Raw genomic sequence first — 25,938 nt, 5'->3', positions numbered from 1 at the left:
CAAGCCTGTGGGGGCAGTGCTATGATCTGGGGCTGCTGCAGTTGGTCAGGTCGAGGTTCAGCAACTTTATGTGCCCAAAGAATGAGGTCAGCTCAGCTGACTACCTGAATATACTGAAAGACCAGGTTATTCCATCAATGGATTTTTTCTTCCCGGATGGCACGGGCATATTCCAAGATGACAATGCCAGGATTAATTGGGCTCAAATTGTGAAAGAGGGGTTCGAGTAGCATGAGACATCATTTTCACACATGGGTTGGCCCCACAGAATCCAGACCTTAACCTTATTGACAATCTTTGGGATGTGCTGGAGAAGGCTTTGCACAGTGGTCCGACTCTCCCATCATCAATACAAGATCTTGGTGAAAAATGAATGCAACACTGGACGGAAATAAATCTTGTGACACAGCAGAAGCTTATCGAAAACAATGCCACACCGAATGAGTGCCGTAATCAAAGCTAAAGGCGGTCCAATGAAATATCAGAGTGTGTGACCTTTTTTTGTAGGTGGCGCCTTTTTTCTTGGCCAGGCAGTGTATGTATTTCATTATCATTTTACAATGTATCTTTAATCAGATCACTGTACATTTCTTTTGAATTTGTAGATTAAATGATTACTCTATCATTTCCCTTTTGCATTTTCTGGAGCCTATCCCAACGACCATCAGACACAAGGCAGGGACTGCGTGAGGAAGCTGGGGAACCAGGACAGAACCCATGCAGGTACAGGGAGAACATGTTTGTTCTTTTTATTTTTTTTTTACTGATCTAAAATTTGTGCTCAAAAATAGCCCTTTTAATCACTGTGTATCCTGTTTATCATTGGGTATTACAGTATTCAGTGGGAGTGACTATGCATACCAGTCTGCGGATGTCCCTCTCACAATCCCACTTGATCTTGGAGATTTGCTCCTGATGCTGCTGGTACTCGACCCGCAGGTCTCCAGCTTTCATCTTGTCCGACTGGATCATGTTACTGAGAGCCTCATCAGTCTGCTTCTTAGTACTCTTGAGCTCTGCTATCTCCTGCAGGAGCTTCACTCTCTCCTGGTCAAAGAAGCGGCGTGCCTCTTCCTTTGCTTCCAGGGTCAGTGCTGTGCGCACCTGAGGGAGCAATGTGGTGGGCGAAAAAAAGTGCTGACCTTGCTTGGTTTAATGTCCACAAAATATCTGTCAGAACTTGTTTTCAATTATTAGAAAAGAGACAAGTTTTGTTTTTTCTTTCATATATTTTCTTATTAACACTATCGTCACTCACCTTTTCGCCACTACCATCTCGCATGGCATTCAGCGCAGCTTTGAGCCTCTGATTCTCCTGGTCTTTGATCTTGGCGTGGCGGGCCAGCTCCTGCTCATGCTGCCTTGTCAGGTTTTCCCTGAGAGCCTGCAGCTCCTTTTGCTTTTCCTCATGCCACTTGGCTCGCTGCTCTGTTAACGTGGCAGTGTGGCGGTGCTGCTCCTGCTCTCGCACCCGCTTCACCTCCTGCACCTTGTCGCGCTCCAGCTTGCTCACCTTTGAGACGGGCGACAAAGGTGTTCAGTCATTTTACATGCAGTATACTGCGTTCCATGTATTTTGTTGTCAGATATTAGTCTTTATTTCTATCATCAATCCTTTAGTCATGTTTTAAAGAATCAAATTTGGACTCCACTTTTAGTTTTCAATATCTTTATGTACTGGATTTTTTTATTTTTTTTAAAGTGCAAATATAAAGCCCAGACTTCAACAGATGTTGTACGGTACCTTGCATTTTTCTTGGTGTAGCTCTATCTGAATGTCAGTCAGCTTGGACCTGAGATCTTCGTTGGCTGCCTGTAAGGCAGAAATGAGCGCTTCGGGCTTCTCGCCCTTCGAACGGCCTTTCTTAGCCATTGAGTCAAAAACTAGAGAAGCTCTTCTGATGCTTTCATCGATATTTCACTGAAACTTTCCAAGGCGCTCCAGTGTTTTCCAGTTCCTCCTTCTCCTCATTCTCCTATTAGACACAAGGGGCTGAGTAAATGAAGGAGAAACACAAAAAAAGAGGCATATTGAGACACACATACAGCCGATATTTGTGGACTGACATGTTTATCAAAGTTGGATGAGGTCAGATGTAGCAGAAAGCACAAGTCACTTTGTGACCACAAGTGTCAACCTTTATGGTATTACCATCGGAAAAGTCATGGGGATTAAACCCTGGAAGTCCAACGTTCATGGCAGTTCTTTCAACAGCTATTGAGACATTTCAATTTGTACAAATATGGTGGAATCCACATGCTAATCCTTAGATCCACATCGTGAGTCTAAGATCACGATACACTGCCTGTAGAAAGAGCCTTTACAGCTAATTTGTTTGATTGATTACAATAAATAAGATTATGTGTATACGAATGGATGCATGAAGGGTAAGCATTCAAAAAGACCCGGCCGGCTCGAATTGTTTAAGTCAATTTTCTAGTTTAATTTCTGTATTGCCATATCGATCTATTTTTTTCTTATGCCTTTCCTTTTCATTTTTACAGTCTCTACGAACAAAAAACACATCACATGTACATCCCATAAAAACATCAAAGAAACTGTTACTAATACCATTTATCTGGATTTCATCTCAAGCTGACCTTTTTGCAAACGCTGATTTTCCAGTTTACATAAGAATGCAAGGTGACTCCATAAGGCCACTAAGATGAAGACTACTTAACTCTAAAAATCAAATCACACATTTTACAAGAGAAGAAAAAAAAGAAGGCTAACTTTTATAGGTACATCTTGCTGAAGAGGGTTTTTTTTTAATCTATAATTGTTATTATTCTTTTTTTATATTTTAAGTAGGGTTTTGTGGAGTACTTATGAGCAGTCTTGCCCGCAGTGGACAGAGTGCTCTCAGTTTGAAGAGGGGAAGGGGGAGGGGGAATTCGGATAGGAGTGCTAAGCTAACAGCCTGTCTCTATGTGGCAACCGATGAGCAAATTTTCACCACCCAATACAACTGGTTCAAGCTAGCACTTTAAATATCTTTTGAACACCACATCATTCTTGCTGTAGATGGTATTTGTCGCCATTTTTTCAACCAAGAAACAGTCCATGTCCAAAGCAGCTTATCGGTCAGGAACTGTGTCAGACTCGCTGGATAGCTTACTTCCCTGTATTACTTTTTCAAATATCTAAAAGATGAGGAGTGTTGGCGCTTTTCAAATTATTTTTATTATCGTGTTGTGGTTGGTATTTAGGTTTTAGATCATTAGAATTTTGAGTCAAAGCAGGTCAGACGTAGGATACATTGACCAGCCACGATGCAAGCAATGATGGGAAGCAACACGGATGTTTTTCGGTTTACAAAATAGTGACAAAGTAAACGACTGTTTGATGAAAAAGTGACGTAAAAATCCCTATATATGGCATTCCTTCAATCTACAATTAAATATTTTTTGATTTGAGCCATTTCAAGTGATAAAAATTTGCTCTTTTGTGGCCCCCTTTTGAGTTGCTGTTAGCTTAGCTCAAGATCATAATTCTTCCCTGATTCCCCAAACAGAGAGCGCTCTGACCTCTGTCTACTGCAGGTAAGACACCGATTAGTCACACAAACGGTAGAGACTCTAAAGAGAAAAAAATAAGGAGAGGTGCTTGGTGCTTTATGGATCCTCAAGCAGCCAAAGCCTAAAGCAGCATAACTAAAGGGGTGGTTCAGGAATATCCAAACCAATCTTTTTCATTACTAAGAATATGCAAAACAAAGGTTTTAAGCCTAATCTTAAACGTATAGAGGGTGTGTGCCATCCGAACCCAAACTGCCAGCTGGTTTCACAAGACAAGCCTGCAGTCTGAGAGCAAAGTACTCAGCTGGGGAAATATGGAAGTTTGTGGGTCTTTAAAACAGAGAGACATACAACTTGTCAAAAACACAAGAGTTGTGTTCTCTGTTTTTTTCATGTTTTTTTTTAAATTTGGAATTTTCTGAAAATTAAGTTTTTTTTAAATGCTCTACAATATGCCAGTGTTGTATAAAGTACTGAAATCTCACACTCAAGTAAAAGTATAGGTACCCCTCCAAAATATGACTTTGGTAAAAGTCCAAGTCACTGACTGAAATGTTACTTGAGTTAAAGTCTTAAAGTATCCAAAACGTCTTGTACTTAAGTATGACAATTACTGTAAAAATAGATGTACTTAAGTAATGTAATGAAAAGTAAAAAGTAAACGAGGCAAATGCAGTTTGAATGACATTTTATATTTTGGTAAACTTTGAAGGTCAAATACACTTCAAATCTACACACAACCAAATGCAGGCAAAAATTAGACCAGGTTTAGACAGAAAATACAAACTTTGTGAACCTTTAAGTTTTTCTTCTTCAAGTAAGGTCAGTGCTGAAAATGAGGCGTACATTACACCATTAAGAAAAAAATTAAACAAAAGAGGCTGCTACTGTTATTGCCATCATTATAAACAAAATTTAAAGAAAAAAATGAGGAGAAAACTGAAGCTTATCTGGCATCTGAAGAGGGAGTCCAGTTTGAAACCCCTTTTGTAAACCTTTCTAAAAAATAACTAAAATAACTCAGTACAGAAAATGCGGCCAACATCACCAAGAAAAAAAGCTGTTACGATTACTGTACTTCACAAGCTATAGGAGGTGCACACACAAGCGGTCATTATACAAAAGAAAAAAAGAATTGGGAGGGAACTGCAGCTTATCTGGCATCTGAAGAGGAAAACCTTTTTTGTAAAACTACCTTAAAACCTAAAAAAGGGGACTTTCTGTAAAATAGAATTTCCACGTCTTTCCACGGCATAACATGCATGGGGTCAAAACACTGTTGCGTTTTTTTTTCTCTCTCCCTCTCTCTTTTTTTTGTAACAATTAATTAAACCGAACAATGAAAATCTATTGGAGTAAAAGTATGCAATTAAGTTAGGAAATATAGTGAAGTAAAAGTTCAATTCAATTCAATTCAATTCAATTCAATTAATTTTTATTTATATAGCGCCAAATACAACAAATGTCATCTCAAGGCACTTAGATAATAAAGTCCAATTCAAGCCAATTGGAATTCAATTAATTGTAATCAATTGTAATCTGTTAGTGATCGTAGTCAAAAAATTTTAAACTCGAGGAAAGTACAAAGTATTCCAAAATATACTTAAGTACAGTAGTGAAGTATTTTTACTTCGTTACTATACAACACTGCAATATGCTCTGAATACTTCAGGCGCTTCAGGCGTGTGATACATACACCTTAAAACAACTAATGTCATTGTTTTCCAGGAAATGGGAAATATATTAATATGAATAACCACAAAAGACTTCTAAACAACTGTTGGTAGATACTGACATATACATTGGCAGCCAAAGGTTTTAGCTTTAATCTGAATAAGGGTTGCGTCCAAACTTTTGACTGGTAAGTGTTGTCTGTCGTCAGTTTTAGGAATAACTGGAATAACATTTAAAGTATAACAAGGAGAATGTGATGCAAAACTTTGTTCAACAGCATTTATTAATGGTAACTATTTAACTGTTAAGTGTAAATCGGTGACATTCTAGTTTTGATAATGAAATTAAGAATAAACGCAGAAAAAAACTACTTAAAGCATTCACACAAAGTTGGACGAATACCTCTTTCATCAAAGGAGGGACAACGTGACTGAGATGCAGAGGATAAGATTTTGTGGTCTCGTAAAGCGCATTTCTCTGGAAACATAAATCTGTAGCAGGCAATAGTTTGAGGCCTCTGCCAGCAGGCTCTGCTTATTTGATGTTTCTGTCACTTCCAAGAAGTGCGGGGATTTCCCTATCTTCTGCTGTATATACAAAGTTACTTGTGTCAAGCAAAATCAAAATAAACCATATTTTCTGATGTTCTCTTTGTGGATGACAACACAGCATGACCAACTAGTCGATGCAGCGACCCGCATACTGACCACCACAGAAATAGAAGTCAATAAAAGTAATGTCTCTTCAGGATTTCATTTTAAATGCTTCATGGTGAAAATAAGTAGATTAAGTAAGCATCTAGGGTAACGGTCTTGATCACATATCGATGGAACATGCTGTATCGCAGGAGAGTCTTTGGAGGGGATTTTTGACTGGTTGTGGAGAATCAAGGTCATCTTTCCTGCTCCACCTTTTTCCTATTTTTCTTAATTTGTTGTTCAACGTAGCGCACTTAACTTCTTGTCATTTTTTTTCAATGTAGATCAAAGTCGAATATTGATCTCCGTGGGAAGAGAGGAAGTCAGCCTTTCAAATGACGTCGACATTTTCATAGTTTTTTGTGAAACTTCAACTTCCTCCTGAGACATCAGAACATCAAAGTTTTTTTGTCTATAAGTGCATCACATGGCAGAGTCTTCTGTGCACTTCAGAGGTGAGTTCATGCAACACAATGTGACACATAATACACACATTTTGTTAGTCTTTTGAAGAGCTAAGCAGGACATAAGACCACTTTAAGGTGTATGCGAAGGCAGTCAAACAGCTTTCTCATCTCCCACATTACCAACGCACACATACAGCATTCCCTGAACGACCGAAGTGCCTTGCAAAGTTAGAAGGACTTTAGTACTCAAAGGAACTTTGCAGAAAAATGGATGTCATACAAACACACCACCAGCCAGTTTTCAGCTGGAGTACGCTTTGCATTTCATGGGTCAGAATTGTGGTTGCTGGCTGCCTAAAATAATTGGTTTTATACATGTGTGTGCCATCAACATTAGGTGTTCCCTCTATCAATGCTACCAAAGTGGCTGTAACATGAAACAGGCATCAAACAGAATTAATAACAACTGTCTGGGGAGGACACATTCTACTCATAGCTGTGTAAACTACATGGAAGAAACCACCCACACATCTTCCTTTCAGGATTTTTTTGTATTTGTCCATTGTGGCATTGCATTTGGTGGACCTGACTGAGGACCGCAGAAGCTACTGAGTCACAACGTAGCCCCAAAACCAGTGCAGACCAGTGAAAATAATTCTCTATTAACTAAGAAATGGAAATGGAAATTAAAACCATAAACTCACTCTTCTTTAAAAAAAAAAAAGCAGAATTTAAAAGTCAACTCGGCATGCATATGTATTTGTGTCTTTGCGTGGCTTTAAATCACAGGCAAACAATCAGTGCAGCAAAAACTGAAAAAAATAAAGAAATATTTCTGTAGGGTATTTTTTATACTTTTTGTTGTATTTTTAGAAATATCCAAATAATTTCTGCTTGGAAAACCCTGTTTCCAAAAAGGTGAGTGAAATAAGTTTGGAAAATGTTTTCCAAACACAAATGAAAGCTCAATATTGATTTTTATCTACAGACATTTATCCATCAAAAAACAAAAAAAAACAATCATGTTGAATTTTATGCAAGCAAAAACTGTCGATTTTAACACTTGTTTTTTCTCTTCAGGACAGTTTCCCAAGTTTATATGTGTAAGGAGTTAAGGTGTGTTTAAGGAATTCCTAAAAGATTACTTTGATTTATTACACTTGGCAGACGAAGATGATTCGGGAGGTGTTAGTCGCCTCTGTCATAATCTGCAGAGGGATGACATAACAAGATTTTAAATTGCAGATTAGAGATGAAGCGGCCGTCACGTTGAGCCTACACGGACTCACTCCTGTGCCGCATTAAGAGACCTTCGTAAAAGTGCTGCTGCTCTTTTTAAGCATCACCTGAAGAGGCTGCCAAAGAAACATTGATGATATAACAACCACCGAGTGGATCAATAACTATACATGAAGCACAACATGTCAATATGTAATTGGAGGTACAACCTCACACAAACCCAACACAACCCTAATGATTCGTAAAAGGCCTTACACTAGCTTTTGTAATCAACAGCTACTTCAAATGGGATATTCAGTTTTGAAAGGGGTTGTGACCTCATAAGTACCAAAGTTAGCCGATGTGAAAATACATTGAACAGCATTCACTCAAACCGATTTCAATTTATGAGGTTTGAGTCGTTGTGATGGGAGGAACCTTTTCCTGTCTGCTGCTGGCTCGTTCTTGTTGTTCTCTCATGTTGATTTATTATCTTGCCTACCGACCTGCATAAAAATGTGTGAAACTCAAAGTGATGTATTAAAATGGTTCATGTAAAATCTCTCTCTCTCTCTCTCTCTCTCTCTCTCTCTCTCTCTCTCTCTCTCTCTCTCTCTCTCTCTCTCTCTCTCTCTCTCTCTCTCTCTCTCTCTCTCTCTCTCTCTCTCTCTCTCTCTCTCTCTCTCTCTCTCTCTCTCTCTATATATATATTTTTTAGGGGTGGGCGAGAAAAAATCGATTCATGTTCATATCGCGATTTTTTTTTTTTATGGGATGATTTTAAAAATCGATTTTTCTCCCCAGAATCAATTATATTACGTCATATCCGTGTCCAGAAAAACTTCATCAATTCATCACATTTGTGCTGTGTGGACATTTCAATTCATTTTGTAACTGTAACCTTTGTTTATGGGAACGACATTCATTCTAGAAGTGTATGATTCAACTTGTTTGTTTTTTAAGGAGGAAGAAAATTGCAATTACTGATTATATCGAATCGCAATTATCAACAATCGTGATACAATCGAATCGTGACCAAAGCACATCGTCCCACCCCTAACATATATATATAAAAAAAGAAAGTTTTATCTTTTTTTTCAATCAATTTGGTTCATGTGAAAACAGTAAACTAAGCAGAAATGACTGACTTGTTATTTATAATGATATTAAAGATAGAAAAACAAGCCCCTTGTTGACTAAATCCTTTGTTATCAGCGTGCATGTGTGCAATGTTCCCTGTTAACACTGCTTACACGTGAGCAAGTATTAAAAAACGTCATTGATTGAATTTTCCCTTGAATAATTCACAGACTGGCTGTTTCAGTCATGGAAATATCCCTTCTTTTTTTTTAAGTTTCAAGGTACTGCTAAATATGCAGACAGCTGGTCAGATTGCAGATATGCTGACTCACTGTCACCATGTCCAGGCTTACTGAGACATACAAAATATATGGTGTGTTTTCATTGGTGTATCTATCGGATGGTTCCAGCCTTTGATATTACACATAACACATTGCATTACATATAAACAGTAGTGAATGTGTACAAAACATAAACTTTGCCCTGAAACAAAATGCATTCACTCAATGGAATTCCGAACCTGATATTTGATGTACGGTCAACTCAATAGACTTTCCTGTCAACAATGTTCTCCCAAAGTGGAGAAATGTAGTTTTCATGGAGTCACTGTCTCGCCACGGAGACACGTTAACATGCTTGGTACATTTACAGCAAGCACTTGTGACAGAAAAACAATGCAACAATCAGTTACTTCTGGGGTTTTTTCAATGAAACATCTCTTATTACATAATATACACCACGCTCCGTGGCGACATGGGTGCGAGATCCAGATTTAAATCACCAACAGGCTGTTTTGAACATCACTTAGGCACAGCACGTTCCCCTTTGTGCTCAGCGAAATCTCACTCCGCTGACCCTTCTCCGGCTCACATGCCAAACGTCTGGGTTTAGCATAATATAATAACCCAGCTAAAGGAAGCAAACTTCCCTTAGAAGTGACATAACACAATTGCTTAGTTCTGCTGAGGTCTTTCCTCATACTGTAAGATGACTAAACTGATCATTTCCACTACACACACACAAACATATACATATATATAAATGAAACTAAATCTTAAGACACCCATCATACAAATCCAATCATAATTCATCATGACCACTAATACTGTATTAACCCAAATTTCATCCCCAGCAGCAACATACTGCTCTGAGTGGGTAGTATAGATATGAGTGTGCCACGAACCTAAGTCAATTTGATTACTGTCACAGTCCATTCTGAACTGCACTGGGAAACAATCTGCCAGCTGGTCAAATTAACTGAACCATCCCACACACAGGCAACACAGAGCGCCGGATGTAGGCTCTGTCTAACCCATTATGACTCCTTTAACTTTTTTCAAAGACACTCTTAGTATCTCTCTTCTTTTATGCCTACTGAACAGATTTTATGGGAGGATTAAGGTTCATTTCACCATTTCTTCCCCCCTTGCCGCTGAACCAGAGTACTTAATTGTTCCATCTTTTTTCGATTGCCATTTCCACCAGGAATATTCTTACTCAGCACTCAGCTCTTTTCAAACACAAAGGTCGGCACGGAAATAGCTTCTTCATTTTAATACAGAGTTATATGGCGTGAGATTCATCTTTTTTTGGTGAGGATTTTCCCAGCTGCCACTACTTTGCAGATAGTGGAATATTTAATGGGCTTCAAACTGAGCTTGATGAAAGATTGAGGCATCGTCATAATACTTTGGAACTTCAGAAATAGCTTGGTGGGAATGAACCATATAACTATGAACTGCATGTTTTTGTTATTTGCATAGACTGTACTGCAGTATTAAAGTTATAAAATCCTCTAAAAAGGTTTAGACAGATATTAGAAATAGATACAGCATAGATAAGGGAAGAACTACAAGACTTTTCGATGATCCAATAACTAAGTTACAAAAGAAATCAATTCTAATTATTTGTTGCAATGCTTCATTTAATCCACACAGCTATGTGCTGCTCGGTGGTCAGGATAATTGACAATTGCTATTACTCCAGTCACACAATGTGCTTACGATATAGTACATCTGGAGCAAATATATTTGATGGCATGATGGAGGAAAGTGGAGTGAAGAGTGTGGGGCAAAATTAAAGAAAAAGACCATTTAAAACTAAATGAAAGCGGAGATACTGCCCAGGTTGTCCACTGTATTAACTATCTCGAGTCCCATGTACTCGAGATAGTTAATAAAATGCCAGTCACCCTATATATCCCAATTCCAGAGGCAAGATTATCAGTTAAAATCAATACAGAGCTTCGTATGGGGCAGCCAAAACAAACTGACAGAATCCCAACAGCTGCACTCAGAAACAAATCTCACAGACTAACACAAGTTAATGACAGCACCTCTTTCGTGCCAGAAAAGGATTTAAAGAACTACATCTTGTGAGAGCCTCGAACGTATTCTTCTCATGACTAATGGGCAGAAAGAACACACATCCATTCCACTCTCCTTACCGTGCTTATATCTTTAAAGTTGTTAACAGTGGCTGTGAACTATAATTGCTCCCACAAGCACACATAAAGGGAACTAGTGCCCATGTCATACGAGGAAAAACATTTTGTGCACTACATACTTGAATGAAACCTACTAATGATATATGGCTGAGCATACTTTTTATTTAGAATATGTCTGTAACAAAGGATGCAGACACATACTTAACTGCAGTCCGGGTATTTCAAAACTATTCCTGCCCAAATCCCACATCATTTGGGAAAATTCTTCATTCTGAGAAGCATCGTGATGAGGTCATGGACAGGTAGAACGTAATCGAGAAAAATTATAGTCTACACTTGTTATTTGGAGATTTTCCAACTTTAATAGAAGTTGCACAGATATGTTGTTGTAAAAAAAAAGAAGCAGAGGAGGAAGTTGTGTAGCCGCAATGTTATGCTAACATTAGGTAATGTTTCACACGAATACAGAACTCGGTATGAATTGATTTAAAAAAAAAAAGGGGGGGGGGGTTTAGTGTTCATCTGGGCAGATTTAGGTTTTTATGAATTTACCTAGAAGCATAAACACAATAAAACCCATGCAGTGTTTCACAACTGCTGAGCAGTAATTAAGTATTTCGGTAATACAACTAATTTGAGGAACCGCATAAGCCGTTTTTACGCTGACCTAACCTTTGCAACCTCAAGGAGCAAACTTATCAGCCGAGAGCTAATGAGGCACTGTCATAAGAACACTACAACCAAACTGAAGCCTGGTAAAGGACTCTGCCACTAAAGCTTGTCAAGTTTAATCGGAAGCCATTAAAGTACACGTGACTCACAGAGCTCTATGGTGAAAGTCTCATATGTAACATACAGTACATATAGTTCTGCATGTTACACTGATACTGAGGAGAAACAGCATTTTTCTGTATGAAACACCGAATAAAAGGGGGTTCCGATTGATCTAACTGCTTGTATTTATGACTATTTATGACTAAAGCGTCTTCAGATGCAGAAAATCATTATCAGGTGAATCAAACTTCATGGAAGAACTGCGATTTGGTCAATTTAGAGCTCAAGTAAATCTGCAATAGTATGTGTGCAGCTTATTATAAATGACATGAGGTGTTAACAAAAATTAGGTGATATATTATAATTTATTCCATCTTGACATTATTATTGAGAAATTATATTTTAAGGATTTTGAGGCACAAAGTGGCTTGACAGACAAGGGGCCAGAGAGAGAGAGACGGCAGCAAACATGCCGCAAAAGGTCACAGGCCGAGATTGGAGCCCTGACCACCTGCGCCTCAGCCTCTGTACAAAAGGGTACCGAGTATTCTTCTGGATATTGGTATCAAGTTAGAAATTCATGCCTTTTCTGCAAGCTACCTTTGTATTTTGCCATAACTTGTGCTATTAAAGACAAATCTGATGACAGCTCTCTGACCCATCTCCTGCTCTCAGAAATGTACCACCTTGTGTCCACTGCACTGTCCCTGCAGCAGCTGTTGCTCACATAACACCCCCATCGTGGTCAGCTCTGTCTAACCGCGTCTAATATGGTTCCAGGTTGGGTCTCAGTCCTGGGGTCCATGTGGATCCATGAAGACCTCAGTCTAAAGTTTGTTCGGCTTCATTTTTCCCAGGAGGAAAAGAGTACCAAACAGTGAAATTGGGTACTATTACTTATAGAGAACGCATAGAACACAGTTAAAGATCTTTTCTTTTTTTAAATAATCAGCAACATTACTCCAGGGTGCCGATTCCAAATAAACCTGAGGCACATCTACTCAACACAAGACCAGACCCAAATTCAAATGTTTTACGATGGTCTCCTGATCATTCCATAACTAACTGTAAAAGATTGAGAAAATTATTAACAGAGGCAGCAGCAAAATTGATTAAAAAGCAAGGAAGAAACTAAAAAATGAGGAAGGTCACATGGCAGATAATTGCAGCCTGAAGAAAGCCCACCCTGATTCCAATACAAAACATTTTGGAATAACTATTCCACTGACAGCGCTAGAAAACAACATAAAAGTTCATATCAAACCGCTAAAGTACAGATATGAGCAATAAACCTCAAGAAATCAAATCCTGGCAGAACAGACTCAGCTCTGTGTGACCTGAAGTCAGTTGAAATAGTCACCTTTTTAAAAGGTTGCAATCGAGTGAAATTATACGTAGTGAAGCTGTGATAAATGTTATGTGTTGCGGGTGGAAATCTGTGGAGCCAACTGCCACAAATTACACAAATTTCTGTAGTCTTTAAAAAATGCTATCGATGCTGATTATTCAGCCAAAACTATGAGTCAACCACTCAGATAAACACTGGTTATAAATAAGATCCCACTGAAGAGAGAGGGGGACCTGGCTACAGACAAAATGGCAGACCATGGCTGCTATTTAATGGACATCATGCTGAAGTTGATACTTGACATTGTGCATCTATTTACAGGTAGCTGTTTTTTTTTTAAAAGAAGAAGAAGAAGAAGAAGAAGAAAGAAAATAGTTAGTGAGGCTTTAACAACCACCGGGACACATCACTCAAGTGAAACACAATTTGGACAATGAGAGAACATCCATGGGTGAATAAATAACTGAATGAAAGGGAGGCGCTGTGACTCAGAGGGAAAATGTGGACAGTCAGTGTAACAGTCTATACCTGCGCAAACTGATCAAATTCAGAGAGAAACTGAAAATAAAGTGAGGACAGGACAGACATTTGCTGGGTTGAATGACCTATTTTCTCTCAGTGCTCTGAATGCGAGTGTGCATGCATGAATCACATTTCTGTTGTATCAGTGTGAGCTTGTGTGCGTTAAATAGTACAACATGAAACACACTGGCACCATGACCCACTTCTGACTGCACAGACATCAAATTTGATGTTGGTGATGGCTTTTCCAGACAGCCTCCAGTTTGGCTTTGATCTGCTTAAAATGTGCTTATTAGGAATGGGAAAACTGCAGCTTCACTACCTTTTCATCTCCATTACTCACTGTATGGAAGACAACAGAGTTGTTGTTATAGATAAGGCATGACTGACATGTTTATGGCTTTAATCACACTGCAGGTTAAAAATGCCAATACGTGGTTGATTCAGGTTAGCATTGAGCTGTAATTATAATTGTCTCTGTGGTAGCTTTGCGGTGGAATGTAACCTGTCTAGAGTGTGCCTTGCAAATGGGAGACATATCCATGTTTAATTAATTAATAGTGATGCTTGTAATTAACCTTTTTTGTCACAATCTCAACTTTATAAAAAAATATACATAAAACTTGGACATCTGCACATGATTTTATTCAGGGGGGAATAAGTGCTGTGTGCAGCTCACATGATGAGCAGCAGTCCAAACATTCTCTAACACCAGACAGAGACAGACAGATCTCTTTAATGAGTCTATGCCCATGTTTTCCTAACTGCTCAACTGTCATAGCGTTATCTCTTCAGCTAGGTATTTTTTCCAGCAAACAAAGTCTTACTTCTCAGGACTGTTTTGCTTTTGCTTTTGTGCTCATCCTTCTTACCTAATTGCATCAGCAAAAGTTAGCCAGACTAATGCAGGCATTTGCCCAATGTAAAAGAGCAACTTAAGCATAATCAGTCTTGGATGTTGCTGTGATGTAAGCAGTTCCGAAGTGTCAGCACTCTGGCTTGAGTGAAGAAGCAGTCCACCGGTTTTAGGATTACATTTTAGTTCAGGCTAAAAATGGCTTTTAGTCTCGCTGCCCGAGGTCATAAAGCGCCAACCACGTGTGTGAGCAGAGCTGTTAGAAGAGCAGTCCGGAAGGGCATCCAACTGGTCGAGATTAACATCTGCCACATAGTCTGTGACTCACATAGCACATCTCTTCCAATTTCACGTGGCATGTGATTACTCGTTATCTTTTACGCCTCGTAACCAGCAACTATTACAAAAACTTAAAATGAAAATAGGTTTTTAATGTCATAATCAAGTCAAACATTTAATTCTTTGGCAGATTATGGGATTATGTTGATGTTTACATGCAAAATATAAAGTCTAACATGGAGCTCTAAGGTTTCAAAGAAATCCCAAATCTCACTTGATATACTCCTGTGCATTTAATTAAGTGCATTTAATTACAATGCTTCCTTTGTGTGGATTCAAAACAATCTCATGTGCCTGTGAAGAAAAGCTAAATGTACATATTGTTGAATATGTTCTGTGTAAACAATGTCAATCAGTCATAGTTGCATTTAAAATTCAGCTATCCATTAATTATTACAAATACCATCTATAATATGGTTGCTGTAGATGTCATGATGCCTTATGATAATGTTGTTATTGTTTATTGTGTGGTTTCCTTTTGCAGATGTTTGTCACAGAAACCCTCTTAGAGAAGCTTTCTGTCTTTTCTTTTTAGGAGTCTTCAGGAATAGTTCTCCAGGCTTCTTGAGGACATCCCAAAGCTCTGCTTTGGATGTCGGCTGCCTTTCGTTCCGTTCTCTGTCAAAATGATCCCACACTGCTTCAGTAATGTTAAAGTCTAGGCTCTGGGTATAATCTATCACTCCATAAGACCATTTGTCATTTCAGCCTTTTCTCTCTGTTTTTCTCTGATTCTCTTCCTTAAGAATGGCTTCTTGACAGTCACCTTTCCACGGAGACCTTTTCTAATGAGGCTTTGGTGAACAGTAGAAGGATCAGCTGAAGGACCTGCTGCATCTCTCAGGACCAGTAAGTTTTAACAGGATCCAACCCCCTATCTTTTTCAAGAAATCACCGGACAGAGACCGTTCATCTGATGTAGATAGTTTTGTTATTGTGGTTGTATTTTAGGCTGCTAGTAAGAAAATGATTAAAGATATGATTTAAAATGGTTCCTTTGCTAAAATGTTAAGACTCAGCGCCAGTGCACCCTTTCAGTTCGGTGACTTTTTTATGCTTTAATGATTAATAGGTCAGTGTTAAGCAGCTTGACGAAAAATGATCAGGTACAAGGACTGTACTTAAAGAAAGTGAAAAAGTGGCCAGGAGCCAAGGAAAAACTTTGCGGGGCCTTCAGAAAGCCTGAAGAACTGTTGCTCAAGACCACTTTTAAAGATGGCAGGAATAAAGTAGAAAGAAATGGGCTTTTGCAAAGTGCTGTGTATCTGTAAAATGATCCTCACAATAAGAAGAAAGACCCAACATCAGACACAGAAAGGCAAACACGACTTTCACCTGTGGTCGACTGCATCCGAGCATGACAGAGTACAACAAACTTGTACTTGTATGCAGATTTGTAAACCACTGTGAATGTCCAACACAAATCCATAAACAATTAACTTGTGGCCAGTCACTAGCCCACATCTGTGCTGACCCTGAAACAACAGAGTGACAGTTTCCTTCCCAGCTGGTCAATGTCTGTCAAATCAGGCCAGTTCAACACCATGAGGCAGGCTCCAGAGCTGCCTCCCTGTGAGGGCCCTGCCGGCCCACTGTGCAGCATCCTCCTGCACAATCACTGCAGCATCCTCAAAAAAAATGATGCTCAGTGATGTCTGGTGGTCTGGCAAGCCGTAAAAAAAAAAAAAAAAAAATGGATGCATTGACTGCATCAAATACCACACGCGCCAGATTATAGAGGCTACTGTGCATCTGGCTCCACCTGAGGTAGAAGCAGTAACAGCTGGCCTCCGCTCCGCACAACAAACACGGATCCAAACGCGTTACAGCCGGATTTAAATGATGATCGCTGCAGCGTGGGCTTCCGTCGTGTGTAAGGGGGCTCTGCTCGGGGGGCTGAATATCCCCTGGAGCACACAAGCTCCGTTCCCATCATTTTGCTGGTGTAGGCCAAGCTCCGCCACTTCCGATATGCAGGCTAAACCACTGCTATGCGGCCAAATAAGACATGTCGTCCGGTTTAATGTCACGATACACGACGATGGCTTCTGTTGCCGCAACGTTACCTTTTGTCGAGACGCAGTTAGTGCATTAAAAAAAAAAAAGAAACAATTTCGCTCCGCCAATGAAGATGATGAGTCGGACTCAAACCGACAGGCCCGCTAGTGCCAGTAACTGCCAGCTGAGACGGTGATACAACCAACGACGGCCGGAATTACGCGCAGCTTTCACTGCCTTACCTCCGTATGGCTTTGGAATAGGTGTGAAGTCCTAATCTGTGTGAAACACTGTCCATGGCATTCTTCTCCTTTTTATTATTTATTTATTTTTTTTAAATCGCCCCTTCCACTATGATGTCTGCATCAGCAGCAGCCCGTACAATGAAGCAGTGATGGCCGGGCGTGATGATGCTGGGAGCCCCGCCCTCCTCTCCGTGCAGCCAGAATGAGCTCACTGATTTCCAGCCAAACCAGCTCCACTTCAGTTGCACCAGCACACAGAAGAATCTTGACTGATCCAGATGTTGGACTGCACACCTTAAGCACACGATCCTGTTCATCTGGCCTTTTTTGGGCGGTTGGAGTCTTCAAACTAGAAGTGCTCCCGTTGTCTTCCAGTTGCAGCATCCTCAGTCAGCTACTTAGAGGAGCTCAAGGTTAGAATGATTGAATTGAACTGTTAACATTTTACAGTTTCTTATGTAAAAACAATTAAATTGCCTTTGGAAAGTTTAATCGTGTGGGTTTGCTGTCGATGCTGTGTTTGCTTCTTTTCTCTCCAAAAATGAAGAAGTATCTCATGAGGCCGTACCAATAAAACTATTTGAAGATTTAACAATTGAACCAAAAACAGGATGATTGTAGATTTGGCTGAATACTTCAAATAAAATCAAATTAAATTTATTTGTATAACACATTTCATGTACAAAACAATTCAAAGGGCTTTACATAAAATAAAAGCATTGCAGCAGGGAGTGGAAGAAGCATTAAAAATACATAAAAGCATATAAAGAGAAACAAATAAAATAATTTAAATGAATTTAAAAACAAGCAACAGTCCAGATAAGTTAAAAGATATCGTGCAGATTTAATGCATAGACACATGAGAAAAGAAATGTTTTTAACCTGGATTTAAAAATGACATGTAATCCTAATATTTGTTTTGACTCTATGTACGAGACATAAACCTATGGTACTAAGTAGCTAAACTGGTTGAGTGGCTGTCCCATGTACAGAGGGCCTCAACATAGCTAGTCTGAGTTCAAGTCTGAGCCTGGGCTCTTCGCTGCATGTTGTCCACCTCTCGCCGCTCACTTTCCTGTCCAGCCACTTTCAAATAAAAATGACCAATAGTGCCTAGTTGGGGAAAAAAAGAAGGGAAAAAGCTTGCAACCTTGCGGCTGATTTAAAACAGAAACTCTGAACTATTGTAGTTTCTCATAGGTAAGTCAGACTCCATAACCTCCAGGATTTGATTTATAGATTTAAATTGGCCCTGCACATTTAAGATCAGTATCGTTTACAATTCCCTCTGCTTCAACTTCATGTGTTGCAGAGAGCTGTGTGAAAAAGTGCAGTGTAAATGGTGTGTGAAGTGCTGCCACCCGTGGTTGGTCCCAGAATTGTGCATTGTTACCGGAGCCATTCAATCACTGAACTCTGGAGTTCTCACTCATGAAAACAATGTGAAGGCACATTGTAACCAAACACCACGATAAGATTATACCTATTCAGTGATGCAGTAGTTGTGGATTCCTGGCTGCCTTAATGTTTGGGTTTTTCTTAAAATAACATAGGCTCTTAGAATAAACCTAACCCAAACAGAATAGTTTTTGATGATCTCCAAAATAATTTTGCCACATCAGAGCTTAAATTGAAAATATTTGAGTTTTTCGCCTTGTCAGATAAAGTTCAGGAAAGTCAAAAATGCAGAAACACCTGTGGGCGAACGGCTCTTTTACCTGTGTACTATTTGAACTGTGTACTCTCTTCTGCTGTTGGGTTGAAAACATTGACATTTGTTGTTGTCATGTTTCTCACGCCTGCTTAACTGCACAGTTCAGGTCATCAGGCTGCCGGTAGGAAAGGTATCTTAAAGTCGTGTAGTTCTTAACATTTAATCTGTGTGTCTTAATATTTTGTTGTACCATCTTCTTTGGACTATAAATAACAGTTTGATTTTCACTCCTCTTCTTGTGGTATATTTATTTTTTGTCATATTTGGAAGATTGGTCTTCTGTCCAGTCTGCCCTGGCATGGAGGATGTGGGCCAAATATGAGTGTACCCCTATGGCTTATAAGCCTGGTAAAGCTTAAAGGTGGGGTAGGGGATCTTTTTCTGGAACATTTTTTTACATATTGCTTGAAATACTCTTCACACCCCCATTGCATCCAATTAATTAAAAGTTTTGACACAAATATGAATAGTTTTAGTGGCCTCTAGAACGTACAATCTAGGAAAAACAGTATCCAATCATTGTGAACGAACCGTTCACAATGATTGGATACTGATGCCGTCTATCAAACTGCAATCTGCTCCTCCCTCCCCCTCCTTCCCCCTGTGCGCGTACCCTGCTCCGTGAACGTCCAGAAGCTTGGCAGGAAGCTAAACTAGAGCCAGCTTGGCTAGCACCTAGCATTATTAAACGTATAGTTAGCATAAACTAAATACTAAATACGGCAACGATCGATGCTTGCTGTCAGAACAGTGCTCGTGCACCTTCGTGCTCGTGCGCGTTCATGTACTCTAGAGGCGTGCCTTCGGGGGGAAAGTGAAGAAAAGGGTTGGGACTTTTTACCTGTGTATTTTCAAAATGCAGCTTCGCTGGACTCAAAATCCAGGATCTCCTACCCTACCTTTAAGTGTGATGTTACTGTTAACACTCACAGATGTGAGCTTTGAGTATCTTATTGAGGACAATTATTAACTGTAAAACAAACAAACCAACAAACACCCCTTTAATTTTTCATTCCTGCAAGCGACTTGCAGCTGTTCAGCACTTTGGTATTATCAGCAGGATTTGTTAAGCAGGTGTGTATGTAGGAAGTGTTGGATTTTTGAGGTTGACGACCACATGGCTGAAAGGAAAGCCATATATGTCTCCCAAACTTCCTTAGATGATGGGAGACTTGGAGTCTTGTGGAGAAACAATGCAGCCCCATCCTAATGAATAGCTAAAACTGCAGGTGTAGAGACAACACTCAAACACATGTCCAATTGGATCTTCTGGCTGCAGGGGACAATGTAGAGGAAACTGGGGCAAAAACACAGGTGGTAGACTCAGCAGAGTGACAATGTGTTACTGCAGAGGTCTTCAACAGGGGATCCGTGACCCCCAGGGGGTCCGCGGAGGTACTGCAGGGGGGTCGCAAAATCTTTGGTTTATTAGACAATTTTTAACTTTTTTTTTTTTTCAAACAGTAATTTCTCACAAATTGTGTGCAAACGTGTGCCATCCACAGATGGTTTGAGGATTCATTTTCCCATCTACATGCATGTTTAAAGTTAAAATCTGTGGATTATTTGAATAGCTCAGTGTTGTATGCAAGATGTTTGTTTATAAATGGCAGTGGCCCACCCTGTACCTTGCACATGTTTAAAATAAAAACATGAATACATTAACCTGTGTATTATTTGAATAGCTTAGTATTCAATGTACAATAACAGAGTAGCTATGTTTATACACGGCACTAGGCCCCGTTAAATATAAAACACAATCGTATGCCATATAAATAGTAGGGGGGTCCCTGCTCCCACTCTCCATCAGTTTGGGGGTCCCTGGCCTGAAAAATGTTGAAGACCCCTGTGTTACTGGGGAATCTGTGTAAAATACTCATTTCTACCCTGGAATATTGTATTGAATAACTGGAGAAACTTTTAAAATTGAAACCTACTGATTGAAAGAAAAGGTCAGTTTTACAGTTTTTACACTTCATGAAGGGCAGCCGATTTAATGGTTATCAGATAAGAGAGACTGGTAATGGTAAAGTATATTTATATATTTATTTATATATATTAGAAAAATGTACACATACTGGTACCTGCCAATTTCCTTCAGCACATTTTTTTTTAAAACTTCAAAATGTGAGGGAGAGTCAAAGTTACATTATTCCCATACTCTGATGACAGTCTCTCAAGCAAAAGGACGACCACGCCTCACTTTTGTCCATTAAAGTCCAAGATTGGGCATCCTGTGAGTTATTTGACAGTAAATCCGGTTATGCTACACGATAAGCCCTATTGAGGCAAAATAAAGTTAGTTAGAATAAATAATGACAGCCTTACAATCCTTAAAAAACAGGAGTCTGGAACCCAACTTCCACTTAAAACGAAAAGAGATGCAGACAGAGAGTCTCTTCATTTTAATTCAATTTTTGAATACTTATGCTTGGGGGGGGGGGGGGGGGGGGGTTGCCATACACACAGTATGGCACTGTGTTGTAAGCTCCTGATGACGCTTTACAGGGTTCCAGTGACACGGAGTGTACTGCATCTATTGGTTGTCTTGGAGCTGAGGCTAGTTGCAGGGAAGGACGGGACACATTTCCTGCTAAGAAGTTGGATCAATTCATACAAATGGCAGCATTACTTAGTTTTTATCGTTCACTGTTTGCAAAGGATGAAACAGTTGCACTCTCGGCCATCAGTGTCCCATACCTCTTTCACAGTATGAAAGGCCCCTATAAAACAACTGTTGGATTCAGAAATATTCAAGGCATTTAGTATCACATGCATCTCCAATCATCTCCAATCATATTTTTATTTTTGATAGCAAATTGCAAAAGTCTAGTAGGTCATTTCTTTCACTTATCTGTCAGTCACTCCTAACTCAACAATTAAATCAATGTTTCAAAACATGGAGTTCAGAGCAGGACCAGAATGCAAGCATGTAGGAGGCTGGCTGACAGAGAACAAAACATTTGAATGTGCTCTTGCTTAGAGGGAGGTGGAAGCTTTGACACTTGCAGTGGTATTCCCACCACAGTCTATACAAATGAGGAAGAATAAATCACTGTGAACTCTTTAAATCAGTGAGTACATGACTACATCACATTTTGCCACGAGACTGCGTCGCAAGAGGACATCCAGCGTACCAAAGTTAATCCAAGTACAATATTAACACCATTAGTGTTAGTCCTGGTAATATTTAACCTACTATGCTGTATACCGTTCAGTGGAAAAGAAAATATTGAAAGTTTTCTGGTTGTTTCAAGGACTGTAATAGACTGGGAAAAACTGCTTCATTCATTTGTTACTTCAAGATTGGACTCCTGTAATTCTTTATTATTGGGCTGTCCCACATATTCTCTGAAAAGCCTTCAGCTGATCCAAAATGCTGCAGCCAGAGTTTTGATGAGAACTAGCAGGAGAGATCATATTTCTCCAGTTTTAGCTTCTCTTCATGGGCTCCCTGTTAAATTCAGAATAGAATTTAAGATTCTTCTCCTTACATATAAAGCTCTTAATGACCGAGCTCCATCATATCTTAGAGATCTCATTGTAAGATATTTTCCTAACAGAGCACTTCGTTCCCAAACTGCAGGTTTACTTGTGGTTCCCAGAGTTTCTAAAAGTAGAATGGGAGGCAGAGCCTTCAGTTATCAGGCCCCTCTCTTGTGGAATAAACTTTCCTTTTTTGATAAAGCTTATAGTTGGGGATCGTTCAGGTGATCCTGAAACATCCCATAGTTAAGCTGCTATAGGCCTAGACTGCTGGGGGGCCTCCTCTGTCACACCTTTCCTCACTTTACTCTCTTTTTCCCCCGTTTAATTTCTCAAATTAAATTATGTACATGTGACATTATTGTAGTCATTAACTCGTGTTTCCCTGTTCCAACAGGTATCCTTTGAATGATGTTACAGTGTTTCTTCCCCTCAACCCCAGCTGGTGGAGGTGGATGGCCACCCTTCCTGAGTCTGGTTCTGCCCAGGGCCGTAACCAGGATTTTTCAAATACCGAGGTCAAATATTGCGATAAATCTTATTTGACAAAAAAAACATCCTAATATGTTGACTTTTTAAAATACAGTGTGGAAATGTGAATAAACAGAGGTAAATCACAAGCCCATCAAGGAGGTGAATATGTAGGTGAACAAGTTTATTATAACAATGTGATCACAAAAGTAGAGTATTTGAGTGAGTGAGTGAGACTCAGTTCTTCCCCTTTCTTCCTCTACTGACTCTCTCTCTTCAACTCCCTCATTCTCATCCTCTCCTGTGTCATCTGTTTTAAAATATCATCATCAGCATCACCATTAATATTATTGTTATTATTAATATTCCATTATTATTATTATTACTATTGTCACCATCATCACCATGCATGTGCATGACCCACTAAAAGGTCAAATGAATGAGTTGGGCAATTGGTCTAACCGATGTGCAAAATTTTAGACACCATTTGCAATAAAATCCAAATGGTTCATTAGGAAGAATGCAATCATTTTACCTAAGTAACTGGTTGAATCCACCCACTAAATTAACATCGTAGAATGTGCCAAACAGACCACAAGATGTTGGCTGTATTTTAGATGTATAGTCTCAATTCAATCCATTCACTCAACACAGAGAAGACAGAGTATCATGCTGGGCCTGACAACTGGCTAAATGCTGGTAAAACTTGGCTTCATAATGCACCATGAGCAGCACAACTAACCTCAAGATTGTGTCATGTGAGAGAGTACACGGGGTATTTCATTCTGTTATTTTGCCCCGTGTGTATCATCAATTGTTTTAAGTAAAAGAAAAATATAAGTTTCTGACCCAGTTTCTATTAGTCTGCTTTATTTACATGTAGGAAGCCATATAGCACTGAACAAAACTGTAGCTAGTGAGGCTGAATGACCACTAGCCACAGTTGGCAAAAAACTGTCAAGCCCTGATTAAAAAAAAAAAAAAGTTAGCTTAACAGCCCAAGCCGTGTCACGATTCCCAACAATTCCATTACAGGTCGCTACTTTTTTTTTTTGGAAAATCGAATTGAGAGAGAGATTTGTGTGCAGTGTGTTTGTGCAGACTGGAAAACAAAATCCTAACCAAGGGGCTTTGTGACTGTTGCTTGAAATGCTGAGGACAATGATCTAGCGTCCTCCTATTCCTAGCCGCGCTATGAACGCATATGAACATTATGAACTGTCACTCATTCTCACTGGCGATTGGCGAAATGAACTCACCTCCTTCTCTCTTTCTTTTCCCCTGACCAGTTGGCTTTCCAAAGCTGAGTTTAGTTTGTTTAGTAGATTTCTTCATCTTGCTTCCATTTCCCAGCTGACTTTCGCGTCGAAGCTGCGTAATATGATAAACATGTTTCCAATGGCGGGTGGCGGAAAAAAGAAAAAGAAAAAAAAGTCGGGTGGCGTTTTTCCGCTCAGTTTTAAAATATAACGTGATGATAAAGGGATTATGTGGACTTTATTTTCAGAAAAACAAATGAGAATGCATGCTGATCGTTCCACCAATCAAAGTCAGAACGATTTTCATCTTATATTAATTTGACATTTCTCTGAATAAAAACAAAATAAAAAAAATAAAAAAAACACCAGGGAAAATACCGAGGTCATGACCTGTGTGTCCTCAATGCTGGTTACGGCACTGGTTCTGCCAGAGGTTTCTTCCTGTTAAAAGGGAGTCGTTTCTCTCCACAGTCGCCTCAGGCACGCTCAGGCCAGGAGATTGCACTGAAGATAAGTTTTGGTTCAATCTGTTGGTTTTCTTGGCCCTGTATGAATGAATTGGGTTATTTTGAAATTAATTCTGATTACAATGAATTGAACTCCAATTGGTTTGAATTGGACGTTATTATTTAAGTGCCTTGAGATGACATTTGTTGTAATTTGGCGCTACATAGATAAAACTGAATTGAATTTAATTGAATTACTGTTCCAAAAACTATATCTACTCTTATAATATTATGGTGCCTTTCCTGCAGATTCCAACTCCATTATAATAATGATAAGAGGAACACATGGAAACTTTGCATGAACTGGATCTGTATTTACACTTCTGAGACATAGTGTACAACATAGATAACAGTTATGACATTGGTGCCTTTCTGGGAACTTTGTTGCTGATTTAAATTAATCTTTCCGCTTCTGTCAACATGAATTCAGCAGAAGCAAGTCTCCTTGGCTGCATCTCCTTGACTCACAAAACAACTATGTCCAAACAGGTCACCAACATCCTAAAGTGGAAGGTTCAGCTGGCACTAGTACAGTATGTCGGAATAGAGCATCTTTTTGTGTACTGTAAAGACTTAAGATGCCAAGGCATTGTTTTATCAGTCTTGAAAAAGACAAAAAACGTTCTTTAACAATTGTTAAACGTTAGTTTAACTATCTTAAACTAATGAAGGCCGTCACGATCCATGTATTTTTGTGCTTTTTCTCTGGTTAGTCTCGGTTTAGTTTTTTACTTTAATCTTGCCATTTCCTCACCTTTGCTCAGTTCCCTCCTGCCAGTCGTCCACTCCATTCCCTTCACCTGTGCTCATTTTCCCTCAGCTGCACCTTCACACGAATCACTCTCCCCACAGTATTTAGTCTCCCAGTTTTCTTCATTCTTGGCCAGATCCTCCGTCGATGTTCATATGGTTTTCATCATCTGTCTTGTTCCTGCTCTGTGTAATGTACAATCTGGTTTTGTTATTTCATTAGGTGTTTGTTGTTTTACTAGTTTAGGCTTTTGGTATTTCCAGCTTGGCTGTGATTTTCATTTCTATTCAATAATAAACCAAGTTTTAAGTTACCTCTTGGCTCCTGCCCCTTATCTGCACCTGGGTCCTTCCTTTCATCCACTTCACAACCTTGACAAAGGGCCTCATGCTTGTGTTACATCAGGCAAAATTATTTTGATTAAACTCAGTCACATGACTGCTTTAAAAAGAGTAAAAGCTGATACTGTCAAGGCTATGAAATAACCGATACACACAAGGTGGAACCAAAAAGCAGACTGACACCGAAATATGGAAGTAAAACCAGTTCATTGATAGAAGTGGGTTGTAAGGTGAGTCATCAGAGAATCCACTCCGGTGATTATCTCTAAGAAGAAAGGGGACCAAC

At 39.4% G+C, this 25,938-nt stretch overlaps 1 protein-coding gene across 2 annotated transcripts in view; it reads right to left on the bottom strand.

The window, feature by feature from the left end:
• Window positions 1-17,266, bottom strand: part of jakmip2 (janus kinase and microtubule interacting protein 2) — a 34,536-nt gene extending 17,270 nt beyond the window's left edge. For both annotated transcript variants that reach the window (XM_075486688.1, XM_075486689.1), the window contains exons 1-4: window positions 17,122-17,266; window positions 1,745-1,993; window positions 1,259-1,513; window positions 862-1,104 (exon numbers count right to left, since the gene is read on the bottom strand). In XM_075486688.1, the coding sequence (XP_075342803.1) occupies window positions 862-1,104; window positions 1,259-1,513; window positions 1,745-1,873 (627 nt within the window). In that variant the 5' untranslated portion in view covers window positions 1,874-1,993; window positions 17,122-17,266. The remainder of the gene's footprint in view (window positions 1-861; window positions 1,105-1,258; window positions 1,514-1,744; window positions 1,994-17,121) is intronic.
• Window positions 17,267-25,938: the final 8,672 nt, after the last annotated feature.

This window comes from Odontesthes bonariensis, chromosome 16 (assembly GCF_027942865.1).
Source record: "Odontesthes bonariensis isolate fOdoBon6 chromosome 16, fOdoBon6.hap1, whole genome shotgun sequence".
Classification (NCBI taxonomy): Eukaryota; Metazoa; Chordata; class Actinopteri; order Atheriniformes; family Atherinopsidae; genus Odontesthes; species Odontesthes bonariensis.
The sequence above is the reverse complement of the archived record's forward strand: the minus strand, read 5'-3'. Positions and strand labels throughout refer to the sequence as shown.